General features: G+C 43.9%; 1 protein-coding gene across 2 annotated transcripts in view; it reads left to right on the top strand.

Moving 5' to 3' along the window:
- The window catches only part of macrod1 (mono-ADP ribosylhydrolase 1), a 121,027-nt gene that overhangs the window by 80,628 nt on the left and 19,907 nt on the right, over positions 1–20,492 (top strand). For both annotated transcript variants that reach the window (XM_053879833.1, XM_053879832.1), the window contains exon 5: positions 7,366–7,482. In XM_053879833.1, coding sequence (XP_053735808.1) covers positions 7,366–7,482 — 117 coding nt within the window. The remainder of the gene's footprint in view (positions 1–7,365; positions 7,483–20,492) is intronic.

The raw sequence follows: 20,492 nt of genomic DNA, 5'->3' as shown, positions 1-20,492 counted from the left end.
AAATCTCGAAATTTTCGTTCGAACTCCAATTTGTTCGATGTCTGGGACGTTCGAAAACTGAGGTTCACTGCAATAAAATCAACATTGGTGACTGCAGCACTCAAATGTGGTTGTTCTTAACGTCGCCATCTAGTGAGGTAGTCGAGACCACAACCGCGTCAAAAGTTTGAGGGGCCAAGACCAAGACCAGTGAGGGTGGTGAGACGAAGACCAAGACATTTGTTTGTTACTACAAAAGAAACCATCATAAATCAACTGAAGTCAAAGGACATGAAACAACTGAAATGCATTACTTCCGTCTGAAATTCCATCTTTAATGTGTCGTGTTTGTCTTCAGTGACTAATGGAGGTTATTTATCTGATCTAACATTGAAGCAAGCTGTTCATTTGTTCTGTATACAGTCGCTCTTGGTCTCTAAGGCTCTGCTCTCAGGTTAGGTGGTTGCGACCGCCCTCTTTAACAGAAACCCTGAACACATCTGAAATTGTTTCATCTATGATTTCATCTATATTCATCACACTGATGCAAATGCATGGTCTGAAACACCTTCATTCGATATTTTTCGATCCAGTATTTTAAGGTGACGATCGTTCTCGTTCTCTTTCAATCTCAACAGGGCAAAACAGAAAGAAAAAGTGCACCGTCACCTTTCAAACTTTGATCTAAACTTTTGGCTCCGGTGATGCTGAGTGCCTGCATTGTGGGTTTTTTTTTTTCCTTGAGTGGTGAGAGTGCTTTTAACAGTTGGGTAAGGCTAAACTCGTGAACAGTATTCAGCACCACTTGTGGCTGAATCTCTCGACCAACAAGGAGTTCCAGCAGAGCCACACCAGTCTGAAACATACATGTGCTTTTGAAACAATGCTCGTGTCAGTCAACGTCCCATCTTTTAGCTCCTCTTACTAATCCATATATTTATGGATCGTTGCCCCCACGCAATCTGATGGGTGGAAACTGAAGCATTATGTAAATACATATTTTATCAGCATGGAAGCAGCTTGTTGTGCAATGACTAGTATACATAATGTTATCAAAATAACAATCTTCTTTCTCATTACCATGTTTGTTCCTAGTGGACGACTCTCTATCCCATATGCACATCCAAAGTCACATGTACACCACAGGGAATAAGCTCTCTCAAGCCTCCACCTGTGCTGATGATGTGCTCCTGAATAATAACATCCTGATCAAACACAGCCACTCATCACACACTCAGGCAAGGGAAGAGCTGCTTTTAGTCCCTGGGGACAGGTATGTTGTAATCCAACAAGTAAAACCACTTCCCGCTGAAGTTTTTCATTTCACCCCGATCCGAGGGCCGCAACCCCTGCTAATGTAAGAAAACAATAAATAAAATGTCCCCTTTCCTAAACCTTTTCGCTGTTCAGAAATTATTATAAATATCCATTCAATAGAGCATTTTGTTCTTTGACTGAAGCATGTTCAATAAAGTCACTCCAGAGGAAGAATGGTTAAGTTGATTTTCAAGTAACTCTCATGGTTTAAGTTGGTTATTAACACAGCTGTCGATATTCAATCCAATCTAATTTCCATCTGCACCTATGGTGCGTTCAGTATGGCTGAAAGAACATGATCATGTTGGAAATGAGTTTTCTCTGCAGGCGTCGGGGCTTGTTATTAGGAGTGGGGTGGGGAGCTGGAAAGATGCTCAGGGTACATGCAGGAGCTGTTCCTTCCCATAGACAGATCCCAGTCGTGTTTCACTGTGGCCTTGTGTCTGGTGGTTCATCAGAAGAGCTGCAGGAGATTCCCAGGGAGAGGGAAGTCTGACTTAAACACTGCCATCACCAGCCAGCCTTGGTGGAGAGGAAAAGAATGATTTGGCACAACAAGTGTGTCAACTCCAGCCTACCTTCTGCAGTGCAGCATCAAAGAGGAGAACCAGTACACCAGAGGCTCATTGATCTTCCTTGAACCTAAAAAGCTTCCACCAACTTCCCTTACGTTGTTCTGGGGGATTTGACGGACGGAACGGTTGAAAGCAGCAGAAAAGCCTGTGTATGAGATGTATGAGAGCAGTGTTTGTTTTTGTATAATATGTAAAATAGGATGGGTATTAATGCATGGATTTTTTTCTGCAAGAATAGGGACAGCAAGAGAGAGGCGAAAGAGAACAGGTCTCGTGTCTTTCTGGGGAGAAAAATGCTGGCTGTCAGCTTCGGTTTAATAACAAATGAACACAGGCGCATTAGGAATTAGGTGCCACAACAGGAGAATGGTGTTAGAGGCAGGAGAAGACGAGGCCTGAGTCTACGCTTAAGGACAGCATCAATCCTAGACAAAGGAAATGTGCCATTAGTGTGACACGATTTGTTTTCCCTCTTTGATCAAGAGAAGACAACAGTATATGACTTCATGTGCAGCTGCTGCATGTGTGCATCCTGCATTAGAACATCCTAAATGTTGCCTTGGCAACAAGCTGACTGAGGTAAATGGGTGTCCTGGCGCTGCGTAGGGATTGTGGGAAAGCAATATGCCAGCGTTCTGCCCCATTAGCTTGACGGACAGCCTGTTTGGCCTATAAGAGGTCAGCTGGCAAGGGCAACGGCATTAGTATTCCATAGGAGATACTTCAGGATTGGCGCTACTCTAATGTCAATATGTGTGTTCGGGTGTAGGCAGAGGTTTGTGTTGAAGGTTTGTGGAGGGTGAGTCATGCTGGCATAAATCATTGCAGGTGTGTGAGGGGGAGAGTTAGTGTGACCTGCTGGGGGGTGACGGCTTCTTGCCAGCTAAGCATATCTCCTATTATCACTCCCTCAGCCCTGACTTCGCTGGAACTGTCTCCCCCACGAGTCAATACAAAAACACAGATTACCATAAATGGATGGTCCATTCATGTTCAGCAGCCAAAACACTGTCCCCCAAAAAAGCAACTACCTGTATCCATCCAGCTGTCGCCTCCTCTTTTCTTTATCACATTCATCTCTTCCACTTTTTGGGGGGCCTCCACTTCAATCTCTGTCCAACCAGGTTTTCATTGTGCAGTTTCTCCCTGCGTCCCACTTGTCTTTTTGTGTTTGTCCCTGAATTTCTCTCTTGTTTTTTTCACTCTCTCCCCCCATGTTTTATTCCCTAGTGGGTTTGGGCTTCAGTTCTTAAAACAGTTTTGATGTATTTCTCGCTCGCTTTTTTTCTTTTTGGGGGGGAAATTTCCTAACAAAGCCACACTTATCTGCTGGCCTGGGTTATATTCTATTCCACTGCTGTAGCTAGAAGCTCAACTCTTTCAAGGGAATCTATGGTGGAAACAGGACCAGAAACCTTAAAAGTGACGTGTACATCATCAATTACCTTCTAACGCTTTTTTTCTGCTTCTATCCCAAGTCTTTTTCTTTTTTTTTTTCTCTCGAGTGGTCCATCCATCTCGGGATCTCATCTCCTTCATCATGGATGCTTTGGTTATGACGGCATATTGTATCATGTGTTGCACCTGGAACTGGTTTACAGGAAAGTGCCCCCTGTGAAAGGAAGTTTCTGTGCAGTTAATCTTCAATGAAATACTAAAGCGCTTATTAAAAATAGGTGTTATTCAGTGCCGGCTACCATAAATCCTGGAGGAGGAAAATAACATGAAGATAAACAGAAATACAATTGCAACTGCAGTCTCACAGCAAAGGATGCAGGTTCAAATACAGCGTGAGGTACAGAGAGAACCTGCCACCTGAGTTGTCATTCTCACCTTCTGCTTGTGTCACTTTCAACTTGTTGATCCGCGTATTGTTCAGATGACCTGCAGGAGCTGAGTGCAGAGCAGTATGAAGTCCCATGGTGGACGGACAGCAGGAGGAACTGAGCGGACTGAAGCAGGTGCGAAGTTGTTCGGGAGGCGGCTGAGGTTTCAGATGGTCACTGAGATGCAGGGTGCAGTTATGGCGGCTTTTGAAAAGAAGTGGGATTTTAAAGTGGAATTTGAAGCCTCGCAGCTGGTGGAGCTGTTTGGTGAAGCTCTAATCTTCAGGGTTTACCCATTTTGTTTTGTTTACAATTCAGCCTTGATTTGGGAGTCAGATGTACTGCATGACAGGATAGATTGCACAAACATTTTCCATTATTCCTCCATCTTATTGCTACATGGAGCCGATAATAACAGAGTCTGGATTGTCTCTGCTTCATGCAGCACTCACGCTGTGCTTACATCAGCTCCCACAAACACCAAAGACTGAAGTGAGGCAAAGCTGCGCTCAGCCCTCGGTGGATGTTGTTTGAACGAATTCATCTCACCTTTGTGGCTGTGACAGAAACTAAATATGAATGTTTCTTAATCCCTGTCTCTAGGTTGAGCTGGTTTCCAAGGAGATACAGGGTGTTTTTTTTCTCTCTCTCTCGCTTCCTCAAGTGGTGATCCAACTTCATTCCACTTCTCAGCATCTGAACCTCGCTACATTGTTTTTCCTCATTGTTCAACATGACATTAGATGTCTGGATGATTTAGCAAAAGACATGAAAGTACATTTCAAATGATGCAGACATCTTCAGTGACGGAAATCAAAGATAAATATTTCATGTGTCACAGTGAGCAGAACTGGATTTCTGAGTATGTGCGATGTTCTTTGGAGGCTCATGTGCCGACGAACACCCAGGGACAGTTTCAATCCACATCTCCAGCTCAAATCCAGATCTCTTTGTTGTTCCTGTCTCTGCCCTGTTAGCATCCCAGTGCCATCTTTGTTTTTTTCATTTTCATTTTCATTCGTAGCATATCAAAACCTACAACACTGACACATTATGGTGTAAGAAAATACGCTCCCCAGATGTGTCTATATAGGGGTCCTGCAGTGGATCTGTCTGTGGATTCAAGAGGACCACAGCGGTTTAAATGCTGGGTGGATGTTTCAAGCTTGTCACCCTCAGCAGGGGTTTCAAAGCGTTGATGGGAGTTTCAGGTTGACACCTTCAATTCTCACTCAAATGGTCGCAGCTGAATGTGAAGCAGCCAGGATGAGGATGAGCTCCAGTCAGTGGTTCTCAGTCTGAAAAGAGAGAACTGTCCTGTCGTGGCGATGAGGGATCCTTCCTCAGGTGGAGAAGTTCTTATTTATGAGTGATGAAGGAGAGAGTGTGCACCAGCTTCCCTCTGTCCTTCTGCTGTGGTGAAACTGAACCCATATTCAGACCCAGGGCATCCTGAAGAGACGTGATGACTTTTCATTTTTCTTTATTTCTGGCCCAGTGTTTGGCGCCATATGTCCATATAGCTGTCCTCGTAAGTGGAATTGGTGAGGTTCACCGTGCATCTCACCGACACTTGTACATGACAGTGATGTAAAAGTATTTTACCACACGTTTCTAAAATATAACAACAACAAAAAAAGTTTAGATTTGACTTCAATTCCTTTTTCTGCTTTTGATTCCGTTTTTTCCTGATCTCCCTCTGGACTATTTTTACATCTGCTACCCTCCCTTATTCCCCTCCCTTCTCTATTTCATCTGAGTCTTATCACGCTTGTTCTGTTTCAGCACTGGGCTGCTTCAAAGTTGAAGTGTGAATCTGTGTCACCTCCAGAACTCTTAACATACTTGAAACAAACTCACAGATATATCTGTAGCAGATATGATTAAAAGCAGCCCGGAGGAGAAACACACGCACACACACACACACACACACACACACTCACAGAGCTGTAACTGGAACACACACTTGGCCCCAGCCCTTTTAGAGTAAGCCGACGTGTAAATATGGTCTTTCACCCTCATACAGACCTCAACTCCAGTCACAATAGAGCCCAGTTCAGGGGGGCTCTGTGTGATGTGACACACCATAGTGCAGCACCACATGCCAGAGTCACGCTTTACACAATCGCCTCTAGCTAACAGAGGAGTCCTGCTGGGAGCCGCTCAGTTTGTGCTGCACAGGATGGATGAAGCTGTGTAGTGAGAGGAGACAGACCAGACAACACACTCAGCTATGACATATGTGTTGGTGTTGGAATGCTATTTTCTCTTTACATATTCCTGCCAGAAGTGTTTCATTCTGACAAGTGTGAGTCTGTAGACCACTGTGTTATGAAAGCTAGTCAGACAGTGTTGCTCCCCTGATGTTTATTGGGGGAAACAAAAATGACATGGCATTATTATGAGCACTGCGATGGTTTTTCTTACTGGAACGCAATAGTCTTCATACCAAGTATTCAGTTGGGTCTTGGTCTTGACCCCCTAATTGGTCATGGTCTGGACTGGGTCTCTGCCCCTCAAAAATTCCTCAAAATCTGTGTCTTGGATCTCGATCTGGTTTGGTCTTGACCTCATATCAGAACTACGATGACACTATGATATTCAATAGCATGCAAGTCTTTTTGCTAGTGTCCATAGCAATATGGAATATAGAACATTTCCACCACTTTTGAGCAAAATGACCAGACAAATTGAACAAAAATGGATGCTTGAGGGTCTCCCCTGGTGTGAGGTGTGATGTGTGGGCATTTGATGACAGTTCTTTGGCTTCATTGGAGTCAATGACTTGACCTTCTCAGTGGAAGGGAAGGACCAAAGTCTTAAAACAGGTCAGGCGGCCAGAGAAGGGAGGTGTAGTGTGGACCAGTTAAAGCTGTATAAAATGGATGGACACCTCTGCCAACTCAAACTTTCACTCACAAAATTAGAGTTCAGTCTGAGCAGCACCAACCACGACTCATTCCACTTATTGCTTGTGACCCCAACTGTCCACTGGGTAAATTACTTTTCTATTTAAAATGTTAGCACAGTGTTTGATCAAAATAGGAAATGATTCATCGTCCATGCCTATTCCTTTTTTTTTTTCCATTTTGCTTTTCCATTTCCGCTTGCTTTCCTCTGGGGTCTTGATTGAATCCTGGGCGCTGCCATATCAAGTCCATAAAACAAGCAATTTCAACCTAAAATGTCTGGAGGTTGTGATTGTTGAGCAATTAACTTTGAGGAAATGAGTGGAACTGCAGGATGTGTGAAGATGATTGAAAAATATTTGGCACAGGTTTAAAGTGGCTTCTCTTCCGTGGCTGCCTGACCTGGAAATGAGTCACGAATGGAACTGAGTGAATGAAAATGTGAAAAATAAGGCCTGTGTTGGTGAGGAAGGGGAACTTAAGTTGTGACCTTAACAGCTGTGACCTTAACAGCCACAGAACAGGCAGCTTCAGAGTGAGACTTGAAAGTGTTAGCGGCGAAGGAGAATTCGGTGGGACTTTGGGCTTGTGGTGTACACGCGATTGGACTGTAATTCTGACATGATCCTGGTCCAAACAGTACAAAGCCTTCTTAAACTGATTACACTGTGAAACACATCTGCCTGACTTCAAACGACATTCATGCCTTAACTCTGCGCTAAGTGGGCCAACTCTAAATCCTCTGTTTTATCCCTTCAGTGGATGGAGCCATTCACCGTGCTGCAGGTCCACTGTTGAAGAAGGAGTGTGCCACGCTACACGGCTGTGAGACGGGGCAGGCAAAAATCACCGGGGGCTACGCTCTCCCCGCAAAGTGTGAGTAGCGACTGCGAGCCCGTTTGGATTGTGTTTGCTTTGGATGGTTTTCAAGCGCGACTGTGTGGGAAAGTGCGACGGTGATGTTGCGGGAGTCTGGCAGATCCATACATTCCTTAAAACAGAACCTGCATATTTTGTCGCCAAACGGGGCAATGAGTCAACGAGAACAGCTTTAAACGTCTTGCTAGTTGAACCTGTCATGCCTCCATCTGTTTTGTTGCAATCGGCACACGATTGGGCAGATGGTCATAATGTTATGGCTGATCTGTGTCATGATATTTTCCCTCATTATTGCAAATGTACACAAAGAGGAGTGGTAATTACACTAACTCATTTTACTCTTTGAAATAACTAATCCATTTGTGTAGTGCATCAGTGAAGCTTATTAGAGACAAAAAATCGGATGTATTTATTAAAAGCAAATGGAAATTATTCATTATGTACTGGGTTTGGATTTGTCATTGCAAGAGAGAAAAAGGTTTCCGTTTGAATATACATTTGTTTTGGGTTTTTCTTTTTTACATGTTGCATGTTACTTTGATCACAGTGTATGTGTTTGTCATAAACAGTTTTTTGCTGCTGATTGAGCCGAGTGCTTGTGCCGTGTGTTTATGGCAATGTTTTTGTGTCAGACTACTTTTAAGCAGGGGTTTCTAACCAGCCCTCTGATTTCCCTGCCATACAGCAGCATAGGAGACTCTCTTTTTTCCCCCTTGGTCCCGAAACACAGTGTCATTTGACTGGCACTGGTCTTCAAAGTCGTAAAAAGTAAGGGATTTTGAGACACTCCTCTCCAGACCTCAAAGCCAGCAGTGTATGGTCAATTGTGGTTAATCTTGACTTGGCAATCCAAATTTAGCCTGCAGTTCTCAAGTTGGACTCATTTGCCAAAAGGCAGGAATCGCCTGACAGTGAATGAATATTTCTTCTCTTTATTTCTACAAGTATAAGCAGCTGCAGAGGAACCAATAAAAACACGCCATTTGAATAAACAAACATCTGAATCTTCAACAAAAATGAAATGGAGCATTTTTTTTATATGTGTATTTGCACTTTCAATCCTCCTCATTCAGGTTTGGGTTTTCATGGCTGAAATTGTGTGCAAAAGAAAAAAAATAACTAGACAGGCCGGTGCCAATGCCTGAGCCTTGGTCTAAACCTTGGTGCAAACCTCTTTCAAAGAGCCTGCTCAAGCAGTCGACACACAATACTGGCTTCTTTTTATCTGTTGTTCTGTGTGATAAGAGGCGGCTCACCAGGTTGACAACCCACCAACATTATGACCGAATCTATAAATCAATAAAAGCCAATTACAGTGAGTAACTGCCTGTACTGGTACGGCCGGCGGAAGGTTTGTCATGCAACGATCACTCTCACAAGTGAAAACAAATGTGAAAATGAGCGGCGTCTATCCTCCTGTCATGTGAAGGTCAATCTTCACTGACAATTATGTCGATGAATAACTAATATTTGTTAAACAGATCAGGGGACAAACAGGTTCTGACACCGCCTTGTGACTTTGTCCTGATACAATGCGAAATGCTGGAGTGAAAGCATCAGTATTCCACACCTGAAGTGCCTGCCAGACAGTCTAAGAGCCTCTGATAGATATAGTGGCTGCCTTATTCCAACAGCGGAGGTTGCCGCACAGTTAGGAAATCATCCTAAATGGGCTGATTAATATGATGCATGAAGTGTCACAACACGCGGTATTAGTCGCCTCGCGGTGTATTTCAGGTGTCGAAGTTTTTGTCAAGATCGGATGCAGATTATTGCCAGGCGCGGTGATGCAAACACCCAGATGACACTAAGAGGCAACTCAATCAAGTGCTAGTCGCTCTTGGAATATTAAGTCGACTGTTGTCACTGTGTCAATATGGAAGTGAGATGAAAAGATGGGAAGGTTTCAGCTGGAGCACTGATGGAGTTGAAAGTAGAAATATGGACCGAGTCGACTGACAACAAAGGTGGCTTCATGCCAAAGTTGCTGCGGGTTAATGGAGAAGAAAAAGAGGCATGTAACAACACTTGTGTGTCGTGATAGATGCTGCTTCAGATGAAAGACCTGCCAGATGGTTCTCTTTCACTGAAGATGCATTTCTCATCAGCGTTGAAAACAGTTGCTTGGATAGATATGGAACTATTCTGTGTTGTTTTGTTTTTCCGCTCCAACGTGGCTTCTATGTGTTTCCAGTATTGGTGTGGGCTTTCAGGTTTGGATGGATCAGAAAGTGTCGATCCTTGAGCCCAGGCTGAGCTTCATGAGCTTCACCTGCTCTGTGGACGGATTTCCTCAATGTCTCAGTGAGAAACGCCTCTGTTTAGCGAAAGAGCAGTTCGCAGCGGGAACTAAAACCTGCTCTACAAACACGTCCGCTGCGTGGCATTACTTCATTTACGGTATTTGTGAGTCAGTTGGAACTCAGTGAAGTGTTTAGTACAGTAGTACTCTATACGGAGGAGGACAGTATTCAGTGCCTGCAAGAGAGTCAAGCAGTCGTGTGAGGTATTGTGGCATTAAATCAGTCACATGACTGCTGTTGGACAGCAGATGTCACCCACTTTAAGAATGTTTATTTCAGATATATGCTTGTATATTATGTTGTAAATACTTCATGTATTATTGCTAAAAGAGCGATGTATGTCATTTTGCTGATCAAGTTAAGCACCATAAATGTTAAGCAACAATGTAGAACCTTCCTTGTTTTCAGGATTTTTTCCTTTTCTGATATTGTACCGACCTCAAGCTGCTTTTTCTGGTACACAATCACCAAAAACAATGAAAACAATAAAGTAACCTGAGCTTTGGTGTCGGACCAGAGTCATCACGCTATTGGCTGATATCCACGTTCAGGTGGAAACAAGTGGATGGGTGCTTCTCTATATGTAGAATCGTTGTCTTACATTTTTTGTCTGAAGTTTGTAACACTGTGTAGCTAAATTCCAGATGCGTCAACATGGCCAAGAGCCGTTTTGATAGTCTCACTCAATCAAACTTGCTCCCTTCTTACTTCAAGTCCACAAGCCAACATTCTTTCAGTCATGTATCCTCTCTGGCTCGCCGCTGGTTTTGGACAAGGTTGCTGCTCTCTTTTGGATCCAAAACACATTTTTCTTCAGCATTCCTGCAGAAGTGTGAGCGAGGACCTCAAGCCTCCCTGGCACAGCAGCTCCTAGTGTTCTCTGTGTGTCAAGCAAGACGATGGCGTTGCATATATATATATATATATATATATATATATATATATATATATATATATATATATATATATATATATATATATATATATATAGGGTTTCCACTACTCTGAATGGACTTGAAATTCTTATACAAATATTTTCAAGACATTAAAAGAGCTTTAGTTGAAATAAGGTGATATAAAAACTTGAATGTAGTCACCATCGTGATTTATTGTGCTATTGTCAAAATGATGCAAAATAAACAATATTTTGTTTTTTAAATGTATGTATGAGTCCATCATGTGATTCACTAATATACCAAATTCATTCAAATTGAAAAATGTGGCTGCTTCTGGCAAATATTCTTATATCATTAATCGAATCCCACCCCTATATATATATATATATATATATATACTGTCTGCATGGCTTCTTGCATCCACTTATCGAGGCGTTTTAATGGCTGTCGCACTTAGACTGCTGCTACATACGGTATGTTCCGGCAAGTATGCAGTGCTCCAGTGATGTCTGTTTCACCCAGTTCACTATGTTTTGGTTTACAGTTGCCTGTCAGGTTTGATCACTGCCTGCAGTAACTGCCTGTCAGCTGCAGATCGGTGTGAGTGACAAGCTCACCGAGATGTCTTCCCATGTGTGTGTGTGCTCCAGTCAGAGTGTGCGATTGTGAGCCTGGTGCGAATGTGTGTGTGGTCTTCACGCAGCATGTGGCAGCGAGGCCGAGTCTTGAAGCTCAAGGATAATTCAACGTGTCTCTGCTTCAGTGTTTAAACACTCACAACAGGGTTTGATTATTCCCCTGCGGGAGGAGGGGCCAAGAGAGGCGCGACGGCGGTGATGAGGGAACACAAAGCTCAGATAACAAAGCCGCTTGATGACGACAGAGTGTTGCTGAGACGTAGGAAAGGGACAGCTCCGTGATCCAAGTCCGCGCTTTGAGGCTGATCTGTATTGACCGCACGGCAGATGTGAAAATTCAAATGTGCCAGAGTGGCGGGTTTCCGAATTTCAGCTGAAAATCCCGTAACTACACGGCCAGCAGCATTTCAGAGCCGTAACCTAGCAACAGCAGGGGCGCGAAGCACTCTGCTGCTGCTCTTTAGCAAGAGTCACATGCAATTTTGTGAACTTGACAAATGACAACTGGAAAATTTCAAACTGCCTGTGCGCACATTGGCAGGACAGCCAGCCAAACTGCGGTTTCATCAGCCTCCTGTCAACGCGCGGGAAAATGATGGACTGAAAAAGGCATGGAGTGGAACGGTCTGGAGGAATATGTTTTTGTGGCGTTGTGGTGCTGTGTTTGGTCGTTGTCCAACAAGGGAGACAGAGGTGTTGCCTGGACGACGGCCACAGAGCTCACTTGTGTACCAATACACTTGGATGGAGGAAGGTCCCGGATGGGTCTTACTCCCTCCGCATTATGATGACATACAAGGGGGATGTTTTGAGGTTGATCTTGCACTGCAACTTTGCGTGTGGCTAGATAAAGAACAGTTTCGGTTTCATTTCTACATTTCCTTCTTCAAAACATGGGAATCTACTCAAACAGACGGGCTGATGAATGAGTGGAAAAAATATAGTTTGGAAGCAAAGAAGAGCTACAAAAGGAGCGCTATCACTCTGTGGGAAAAGAGGCCTCTTTTGCTCCCTTCTGCCGTGACTTTCTTCTCCTAGTTTCTGGTCCCTTGGTGGCCAATTAACGCTAATTAAAATTCTCACTTCTCTCCCCCAATCCCCTCCTCTTCCTTCCCTTCCACACTTCCATCCCTTCACTTGTCACCTTGTCGCTATTTACCCTTCGACTCTGACGAGAATTTCGTCAGTCTGTCTCCTCCTCGCCTTCAGGCTTCTCACACCTCTCAGTTCTGCATTTCTTCCGCTTCTTTCGCTCATGTATTTAGCAGGCAGGTCTTTTTTCCTCCGTCTCACCTCCTCACTGTGTTCCTCACATCAGCACTCTCTCCTCCACCACCAAGGGACTTGACAAGACTCAGGGCTAAAGAGCAAAGCACTCAAACAGTTAGACCTCTGTAACTGGGGAGGGTTTTTTTTTTGTCAAGATTGTCAACATCTTTACTTCTCCCTGCTTCTGAGTCGGAGGTGTGATCATCCCAGGTGTTAAAGCCCTTCGAGAAGGAGCCAGATGATGATTTTGGTGATTGCAGCAGCTCTGAGGTCAAAAGATTCCCCTTTGAGTTTGGGAGCAGCTGCTTGGCTCATGATGCTGTGGCTTCATTTCAGCCTACTCTTGTCTTTCCATTGAGATAAACAACCACTCTGCCTCTCGTGGACAATCGTGGAAAGGAAAGGAAAAGCCAAAGGGCCAAAGAGAAAAGTAGAGCCTTCTCTTTGTGCCCACGCCCGGCTCTGGATGGGAGCTGTATCCACATGGCTGAACACGGACTTTGGCAGATCCCTCAAAGGACCTGCGAGTCTTTTAGCTGCCTCTTGATTTAAAAGCAGCCAAAGAAAAGAGGAACAGATGGAAGTATGAGAGGAGGGAGAGAGGCTGGGGTGGCCATTCAGGACAGAAAGATGGGACCACAATTCGTGGCCTTCCAGGTATGAATAGTGGGAGGCCACAGGGGAGGAGATGGATAAATGGAGGGAGTGAGGATGGGACGCTTGAGGTGTGACGACAATAGACAAGGGAAAAAAATGAAATGGCAGATTAAGAAAAAGCAGTGGTGTGTTTCACCAAGCGACAGGCTCTATAAGGTCCATGAGGCGGCCGTCGTAGGGAGTGAATAGAGGCCACGCATGCACTCGCACCTTGCTATCTGCTGTTTGGCTGGATGGCTTTTAGCCATGAATCGATACATCAATAAGTCAAAACATTTGGGTTCAAGTTTCTACAATCAACACAAGAGTTGCCTCACTTGATCCGAGCAAGTATGCAGGTGATTGGTATCGCAGTGTAAAGCATGACTTTTGTTCCCATAGTCTCTGTGCTGTTCGACCAACCCTTGCCAGTTCCTGCTACTCAGTGCTGGAGCAGAAGTGTTACGCGATGGTTTCCAATAAGCAATTACAAACTGTGTAAGCATGACAAAGCTATAAATACATCCGGTAAACATATGTTTCCCAGTCCAGTGTGGAAATTAATGTTGCTGAAATTAAAGTGCTGCCTGCACATTATTGCATGATTAACAGGCCGTCCTCGCTGCAGGGGCATCAATGTAAGTGCGACAGTGGATCAGAGGCAGCATTCAGGAGGCAGTCGGGAGAGAATATACTCCCTCCCAAGCTTGAGCATCCTGAATGCAGGCAGTTAAAAACCTCATGATGTGGAAGCACCTAGGTCAGAGGACGTCAGGGAGCGCTCGCCCGGCGCTCTGAGGTGATGTCATGCTCTGCGGCGCCTCTGGAGTTGGGTCAACGCAGTCTGAGTCGTGGCTGCATGTTACTCAGCTTGTGGGTGCAACACAGACAGTCTTGAGTCAAGCTGTTCATCATTTATTTTCGGCCATGAAAAGAGGACTCGGTGAAGAGACGTGCATCAAAAACTGAGGACTCTTTGGGTCTTTAACTGTTTGTTCATTTGCTTCCATTCATAAACACGCAACTTGGTGTTCACAGGCAGCTTTGAAGCTTGTTTTTCTACATCTGACATTGACCAAAACCCAAATTAAATCAAAAGTGAGGAAGCAAATTCAGACAAATATAAACACTTCAAAGGATAAAAGTAAGAGGACCATATATATATAATATTATATATAATATATATAATAAATATAATTACTAAAACATGTATATATTCTTTAAAAATGATTGACACTCTCTGTCACCCGCTGCGTTTCCCATTGGGTTGCAAAAACTGATGCTGTGTATTTTGGTTCTAACCACATGATTGAGTCCTCCTGGGGGTTCGTATGATGGAAAAGTTGAGCCAAGAACATTCTGTGCTTTAAAACCAGTATAGTTTATTCAAAATATTGAATTTATTTCAGAATTTTTTAATCATGAGAAACCTAATCCCGTTTCTCTGGCGTCTCCCTTGACCTAACAGGTGTGACCCAAAGACCCTGGACTTGTCAGAGAGCCAATGCAACGTTGTCCTAAGAACCTAATCTGTTGTAGGGTGAAGGGAATGTTTGAGATGAGATTGAACTGGATGTTTTTCCATCTCCTCCTTGTGTCCGGATCTTGAATAAACAAGGAAGTGGATACCTGGAGTGGAAGCCTGTGTACTGAAGCACAAAAATCTCAGGGGATAAATAGGTTTTCAAATGGCGAACACGTATTGTGGTGAAACACTTCCCGCAAACCTGATCCTTTATTTTTAGTAATGTGAGCATTGATATCACCTACATCTCTTCTTCGTAGCCAATGGTAGCCATTGTACCATTGTATTTACTTATGATCCAAAGGTGAAGAAAACAAAGAGGTAAACTAGCAGCAGCAGGTCTTTGCTGCATGGACACAAAACATTGATTCTCTGCTTCGCATGTCGTCCTTGTTAAGGTGGAATATAGGTAGGCTGCAATTAATGACTGCACTACAGAAGTCTCTCTGTCCGTCCCACTGGGTTGTTAGGATTTATTTCATGACTGGCAGCAGTGATTTATCCCTGTGCATCTAACATAGTTAACTAACAGTCAGTGAGCTTTAAGAAATACATGGCAGAAATCTGCATCACTGTCTCAGTCTCAATACTCGTCCTCACTGAGCTAAACTGTTCTTTTTTTCCAAGAAAATCTATCAAGAAAAAAGTCATTTCACTCGGAAGACAGTATTTATTGCCTGTATTTGGTCCCACTTCAACTCCAGCAGCCCATTCATCTTGATTTGTCGATTTCTAGGAACAAATTTCAAGATAACACTTTCAATTTCAGCTTGTGGGAACAGATGACTTCGACAGCAAATGCATGCTGTGAGTGATTCCTCTCTCTGTTACATGTCATCAACTGGGCTTGCAGAAGTGCACGCGAGCCTCAGTGCACTCAGCAGATCAGGCTGCTTCTTCATGGTGACCAGCACTGCACACTGGTGGTCAGCTGCTGCTCGCAACCCCACATGTTACGGCAGCAAGACGTGTTTCAGATCGAAAATACATTTGTGCAGAGCTGCAGATGTGTTGATGGTGTGAAGCTGTTTTTGCTCTGTGGGAAAATAAACCTTTCTTCTCTCTCTCTCATTAGTCATCCGAGTCAGAGACAGAAAAACAACTCAGGAAGTCAACTAAAGCAGTAATTAGAGAAAAATGACGCGTGTGAAACGCCGGGAAGGACAGAAAAGATACAAGGGACTATCTGCTTGGCACTTCTATCTTCTGCTGTCTTGGATGTAAGTTATGGCTTTTATGGCCACTAAGGGTTGGGCGGTATGGACAACAAAAGTTATCATGATACATGTTGTCATTTCGGTCTCTCTTGACTGTTTTTATGATGAAACTTATTGAGCCGTCTGTCTGCTGTATCTCATGTCACTTTACCGTTGACTTTAACTATGGACCAGTCAGGACACATTTCCTAGATGCTATTGAAAAAATATTAGAAATAATCTGAATAAATGATCATTTAGTCATGTTCTATCCTCGATCTATTCCCGCTTTAGAATTTGTTGATGGTCCCTAACTGATGGCGGGCTGTAGCATTAGCGCTGTCTGTGAGAGTGTGTCCGCGATCAGTGAACCCTAATGGGGACACGGAAGAGGACGCCACCAACAATCCAATATCCAACTATTTTCACCAGTGCAGGGGGAGACCTGCATGTGTTGATGTGACCCAAGGCAGATGACCGCGTCAGAGAACCTATGAGGATCTAATAAAATAAACTGGGATCCAAAGACTCAGAGTCGACCAGTGTCATTATCAAAGTTGGGATTGGTGGGTGTTGCTAAGCGTCAGCTGCGCAAACAGCCTACTGATGAGGAACCAGCACTCTCACTTTCATGAGCCCAAAAACTCTCTGTCCTCCGTCCGAGCTTTAAATGGCGTGTTTCATTTGAAGGTGCTTCCCTGCGCAGCATTTTCCAGTGCATGTGCTGCAGGATGCTAACTCTACATGACAGATTGAATGAAGCTCCACAGCAGACATGATGCTACGGAGTGAGTAGCCAGTAGGGAGGAGCGGACACATCACCACCAGCTCGGGTTCATCAGAGCGCGGCTGTCGCACCTGACCAGTGGTGCGGTGACACGTAGTGATCGACATTCACAGATCACGCTGAAATGATCGGTGACCGCCGCATCCCTTATCAAGACAATTCGGTGACTTGAAGTGTATTCAGTGGCTTCTAAGCCATAAATACCTAGCTGCGTAACTGTGAAATAATTAGCTGGATAGTGCTAGCGCATGTTAAGGCTCCTAGATTTCTTGGAGTGTACATTGATTTGTAATGCAAACCAGCCAACAATTAAGGGCAAATATGATCACATTTTATGCGATAAAAGCATGAGCAACACCAGAGATTGAGTGGACAACAAGTGAACCTCTTCAGCCTCTACTTGAGTCAGGTTAAGTTGCTGTACATTACAAACAACAGTGCACTTCTATGAAACAGTAACACTGCTGCAGGTGCTTTGGCAGTCAGTCGGAAAGATTTGTTGTTGGCTTCATCCTTCCGTTTGTTTTCACTAGAGCGCGGCAATGATGTCACAGACTGCATCAAAGAAAAAGAAAAACCTTCGGCTAAAGGCTAAGCCAAATGGTGGAACGTGTTTCTGTTGTCTAACTGTCTAACTGATGCTCACAATAGGCAGTACATATACCCAGTATAATATCATGGTACAACGACAGATTTACAGTCGGCACATCCCAATCCGAAATGGTGGAGATGCAGACATATTTGGTTCAGCTACAATGCCTAATATATCTTCACGGCTGACTTCTGTGTCACCCTGCGACTCAAATGTCTGTATGTGTGCTACACCTGAGAATGTTTCTTTTTTCATAGCCTGCCTTCTCTGGTGTGCACTTTTATGAAAGGTGATTGTGCAGCAGGACTGTAGGCGTAGGTTGTATGTGACAAAGTACCATCCACATTTCAAGGTTACCCTGGAGGACAGAGCCCAAACTATCACGCTGAGGCAGCCTTGTGATCCCCAGGTAACTGTACACATGCAGTTGGCCATGAGATGTAAAGGAGAGCCTGACTCACTAAACTAGGACACCGTCCTGTTTCCCTGTCTGCGCCAGTTCCACTACAAATTTGCCCAGTTTTGTTGGCTGCAGAAATGTCAGTGTGCACTCCCTGAGCAGCCAAGAATACTTTCTCCTATACATGAACACACTGTTACAGAAGAAGAACCAACAGAAGAAGAACCAAAACGCTTACTGTTCGTGGAAAGCCCGCGCGCTGTGTGCATCACAGTTCTGTGATAAAAGTAGCTAAATGTCGCAGATGACTGTGCGTCTCTGCAGCAGGCTATAAACTCCACACTTGGTCCTGTAGATGGCATGAAACTGCTTGTTCTGGTGTGCAGTTTCTCAGCAGCCAACTGGTCACTTCTGTCTCCTGATCATTAATCAGCCAGCAGAGCAGCCACTGAAAAACGCTCCAGGAAATAAACCAATGTGCCAGTAAGGAAAAACGATGACAGGATGGAATTGAATCGGTCCACGTGCTCTTAGGAAGTTCTGATTCAGGGCGGCATGTTAGGAAGTGAATCCGATTACAGTCTATTTAGCAGCCTTTATTCGATTTTACCAGTGAATATGTGGCTGCTAATGCGCCTGTGAGTGAGGACAAGGCATTAGCATGTTGAAAACACTGCTGTTTATTGTTTCCTATTTATGTTTGTATGGACAAGTGGTGGGTAGATAAGGTTTCATGACACATTGTCCGACTATCAGGGGCCACCCGGCGGCGCAGTTTGCTGTATAATGTTTGAACAACTAATTCAATGAAACCACATGTAAGTGTAAACCAAGTGCGCCATCTTGTGGCTTCTGAAAATTAGACCACTGTTTCATGAAGCCTCGTCCGCCCATCGCTAGGTTTCATGACACAGCACCTGATTTTCAGGGGCCACCAGATGGCACTACCTGCTGTAAAAGGTAAAAAGACTTGAACAACTAATTCAATGAAGCCTCACATCTAATCATTTCTGAACCAAGAGCGCCATCTAGTGTTTCTGTGTTAGGATATCTCATGCCCCCATCTCCATTCCATTTGAATCTTGGAATGCAGTGGGCACCAATTGTGCAATATCTTCTCCCCATGAATCCATTGGCCCCTCCTGCAGCAGGCGTCACTACAGGCCTCATACATCACACACAACCCTCACGTACGTCTCTGATGCACCTGACATTGTCGCACAGTATCATGCTTCCCCTGGAGGAAGTATCAAAAAGCCACCATGCTTCTCCTTTCAGACTTTCTCCTTACTTCTCTATCCTCAAGGCAAACAACAAATCTGTCTCACTCTTTCTCGGCATGAAAGCACACAGCGCTGCTGCTCTCTGAGGGTGACCGCTCCTCTTAGCCTGACCTCAACAACTCTGCCCGACGTCTTCATGGTGTGACTACACAAACAAGTTCATCCCAACGGTTGTGACCGTCTCCTTCCTTCTGCACCAGTATACTTTTCCTCAGTGCATCAGGCATCCTCTGTATCCTTTAGGTTGTTCAACACAAGAAGTCCTCCCGCTCTCCCTCTGTGGATACCTTTTTAAATATTTTTACAGCTCAATTCAGGTATGTGCCACTGATATAAAAAAGACATTTAGATTATATGTATTTATGAGCCTTAATAATGCGTAATAATTCAATTTGGTGTAATGAGATCATACAGCCCCAAATGCCTTCCTTCAAGGTGATACTCCTGTTTATTATTTTCAAATTTCTTTGTATGAATATCACAGCCACAGAAAGCAACTCCTGTATGTAACCCCTTCGTAATGGAATTGTTTTTACAGCCCCAGAGGTATTTAGCATGCTCCCTTTGTAAATGCAGTCACCCGTCCCTGGTGTCCCTTTAATTCTAGAAAGTACACCCCTCACAGTGAGGATTACGTGCAGAGTAGCTCAGGAGCGTATTTCAACATGTTTCTATTAAATCACAGCAATCTCCAGTCCTGCTGTTTGTGGGCTGTTCTGCCTGGGTGTGCGCAAAATCTGTCAGCGAAACTTCGAATGACATACTTAATTAAAAACTTGGTATTTAAAACAGATGGGGCCGTCTTCATGGAGGTAAATATTGATATTGCTTTTCGTTTACCAGACGCTTTCATCCGAAGAGACTTGAAGAGTCTGTTCATTAGTTACAGGGCTGCAGACATATTGCATTGACAGGAGAAAAAGAAAGTGCATATTTTGACAGCAGGACCAAGTGAATTGTTCATTATTTATTGCTATAATAGTTTCCCCGCTTGATGCTGAAGTGCAAAACAAAGGCTTGTCAGGTTTTTAATAGCTTTCTGTTGCTCGACATGAGTTGCCACAGATAAGACCGTTTTGTGTTTCTGTGTAGGAATTAGAACGCAAATCTATAAACATGGAGCCATGGACACCCATCATTTGTTTCACTGTATTCAATATATCCTGCCGATCCTGCGTATAGAAAGTAGTGAGTAGTGGAGGTGCGTCATCGATCTCATGATCCTGTGAGGGGGTTCGACCACGTTAAATCTGGAGGTGAATGAAGCCTGTAAAATTATTATTACTCCTAAATGGATGAACAATGTTCATTTCACGTTCTGTATATGTTGAGTTTCCATGCTAACACTGGTGTAAACTCTGACCATTATTATTTAGACGTAACCTGATCAATATTAACAAAGTGTATATGTTTATTCTACACAGACGGTGTTGAACATTTTCATAATGTTCTAGCTAGAAACTCCAACCAGAAAGGCCTTTT

Source organism: Synchiropus splendidus, chromosome 11, assembly GCF_027744825.2.
Source record: "Synchiropus splendidus isolate RoL2022-P1 chromosome 11, RoL_Sspl_1.0, whole genome shotgun sequence".
Taxonomy (NCBI): Eukaryota; Metazoa; Chordata; class Actinopteri; order Syngnathiformes; family Callionymidae; genus Synchiropus; species Synchiropus splendidus.
Note: the sequence above shows the minus strand (reverse complement) of the source record. Positions and strands in the feature narration are given on the sequence as shown.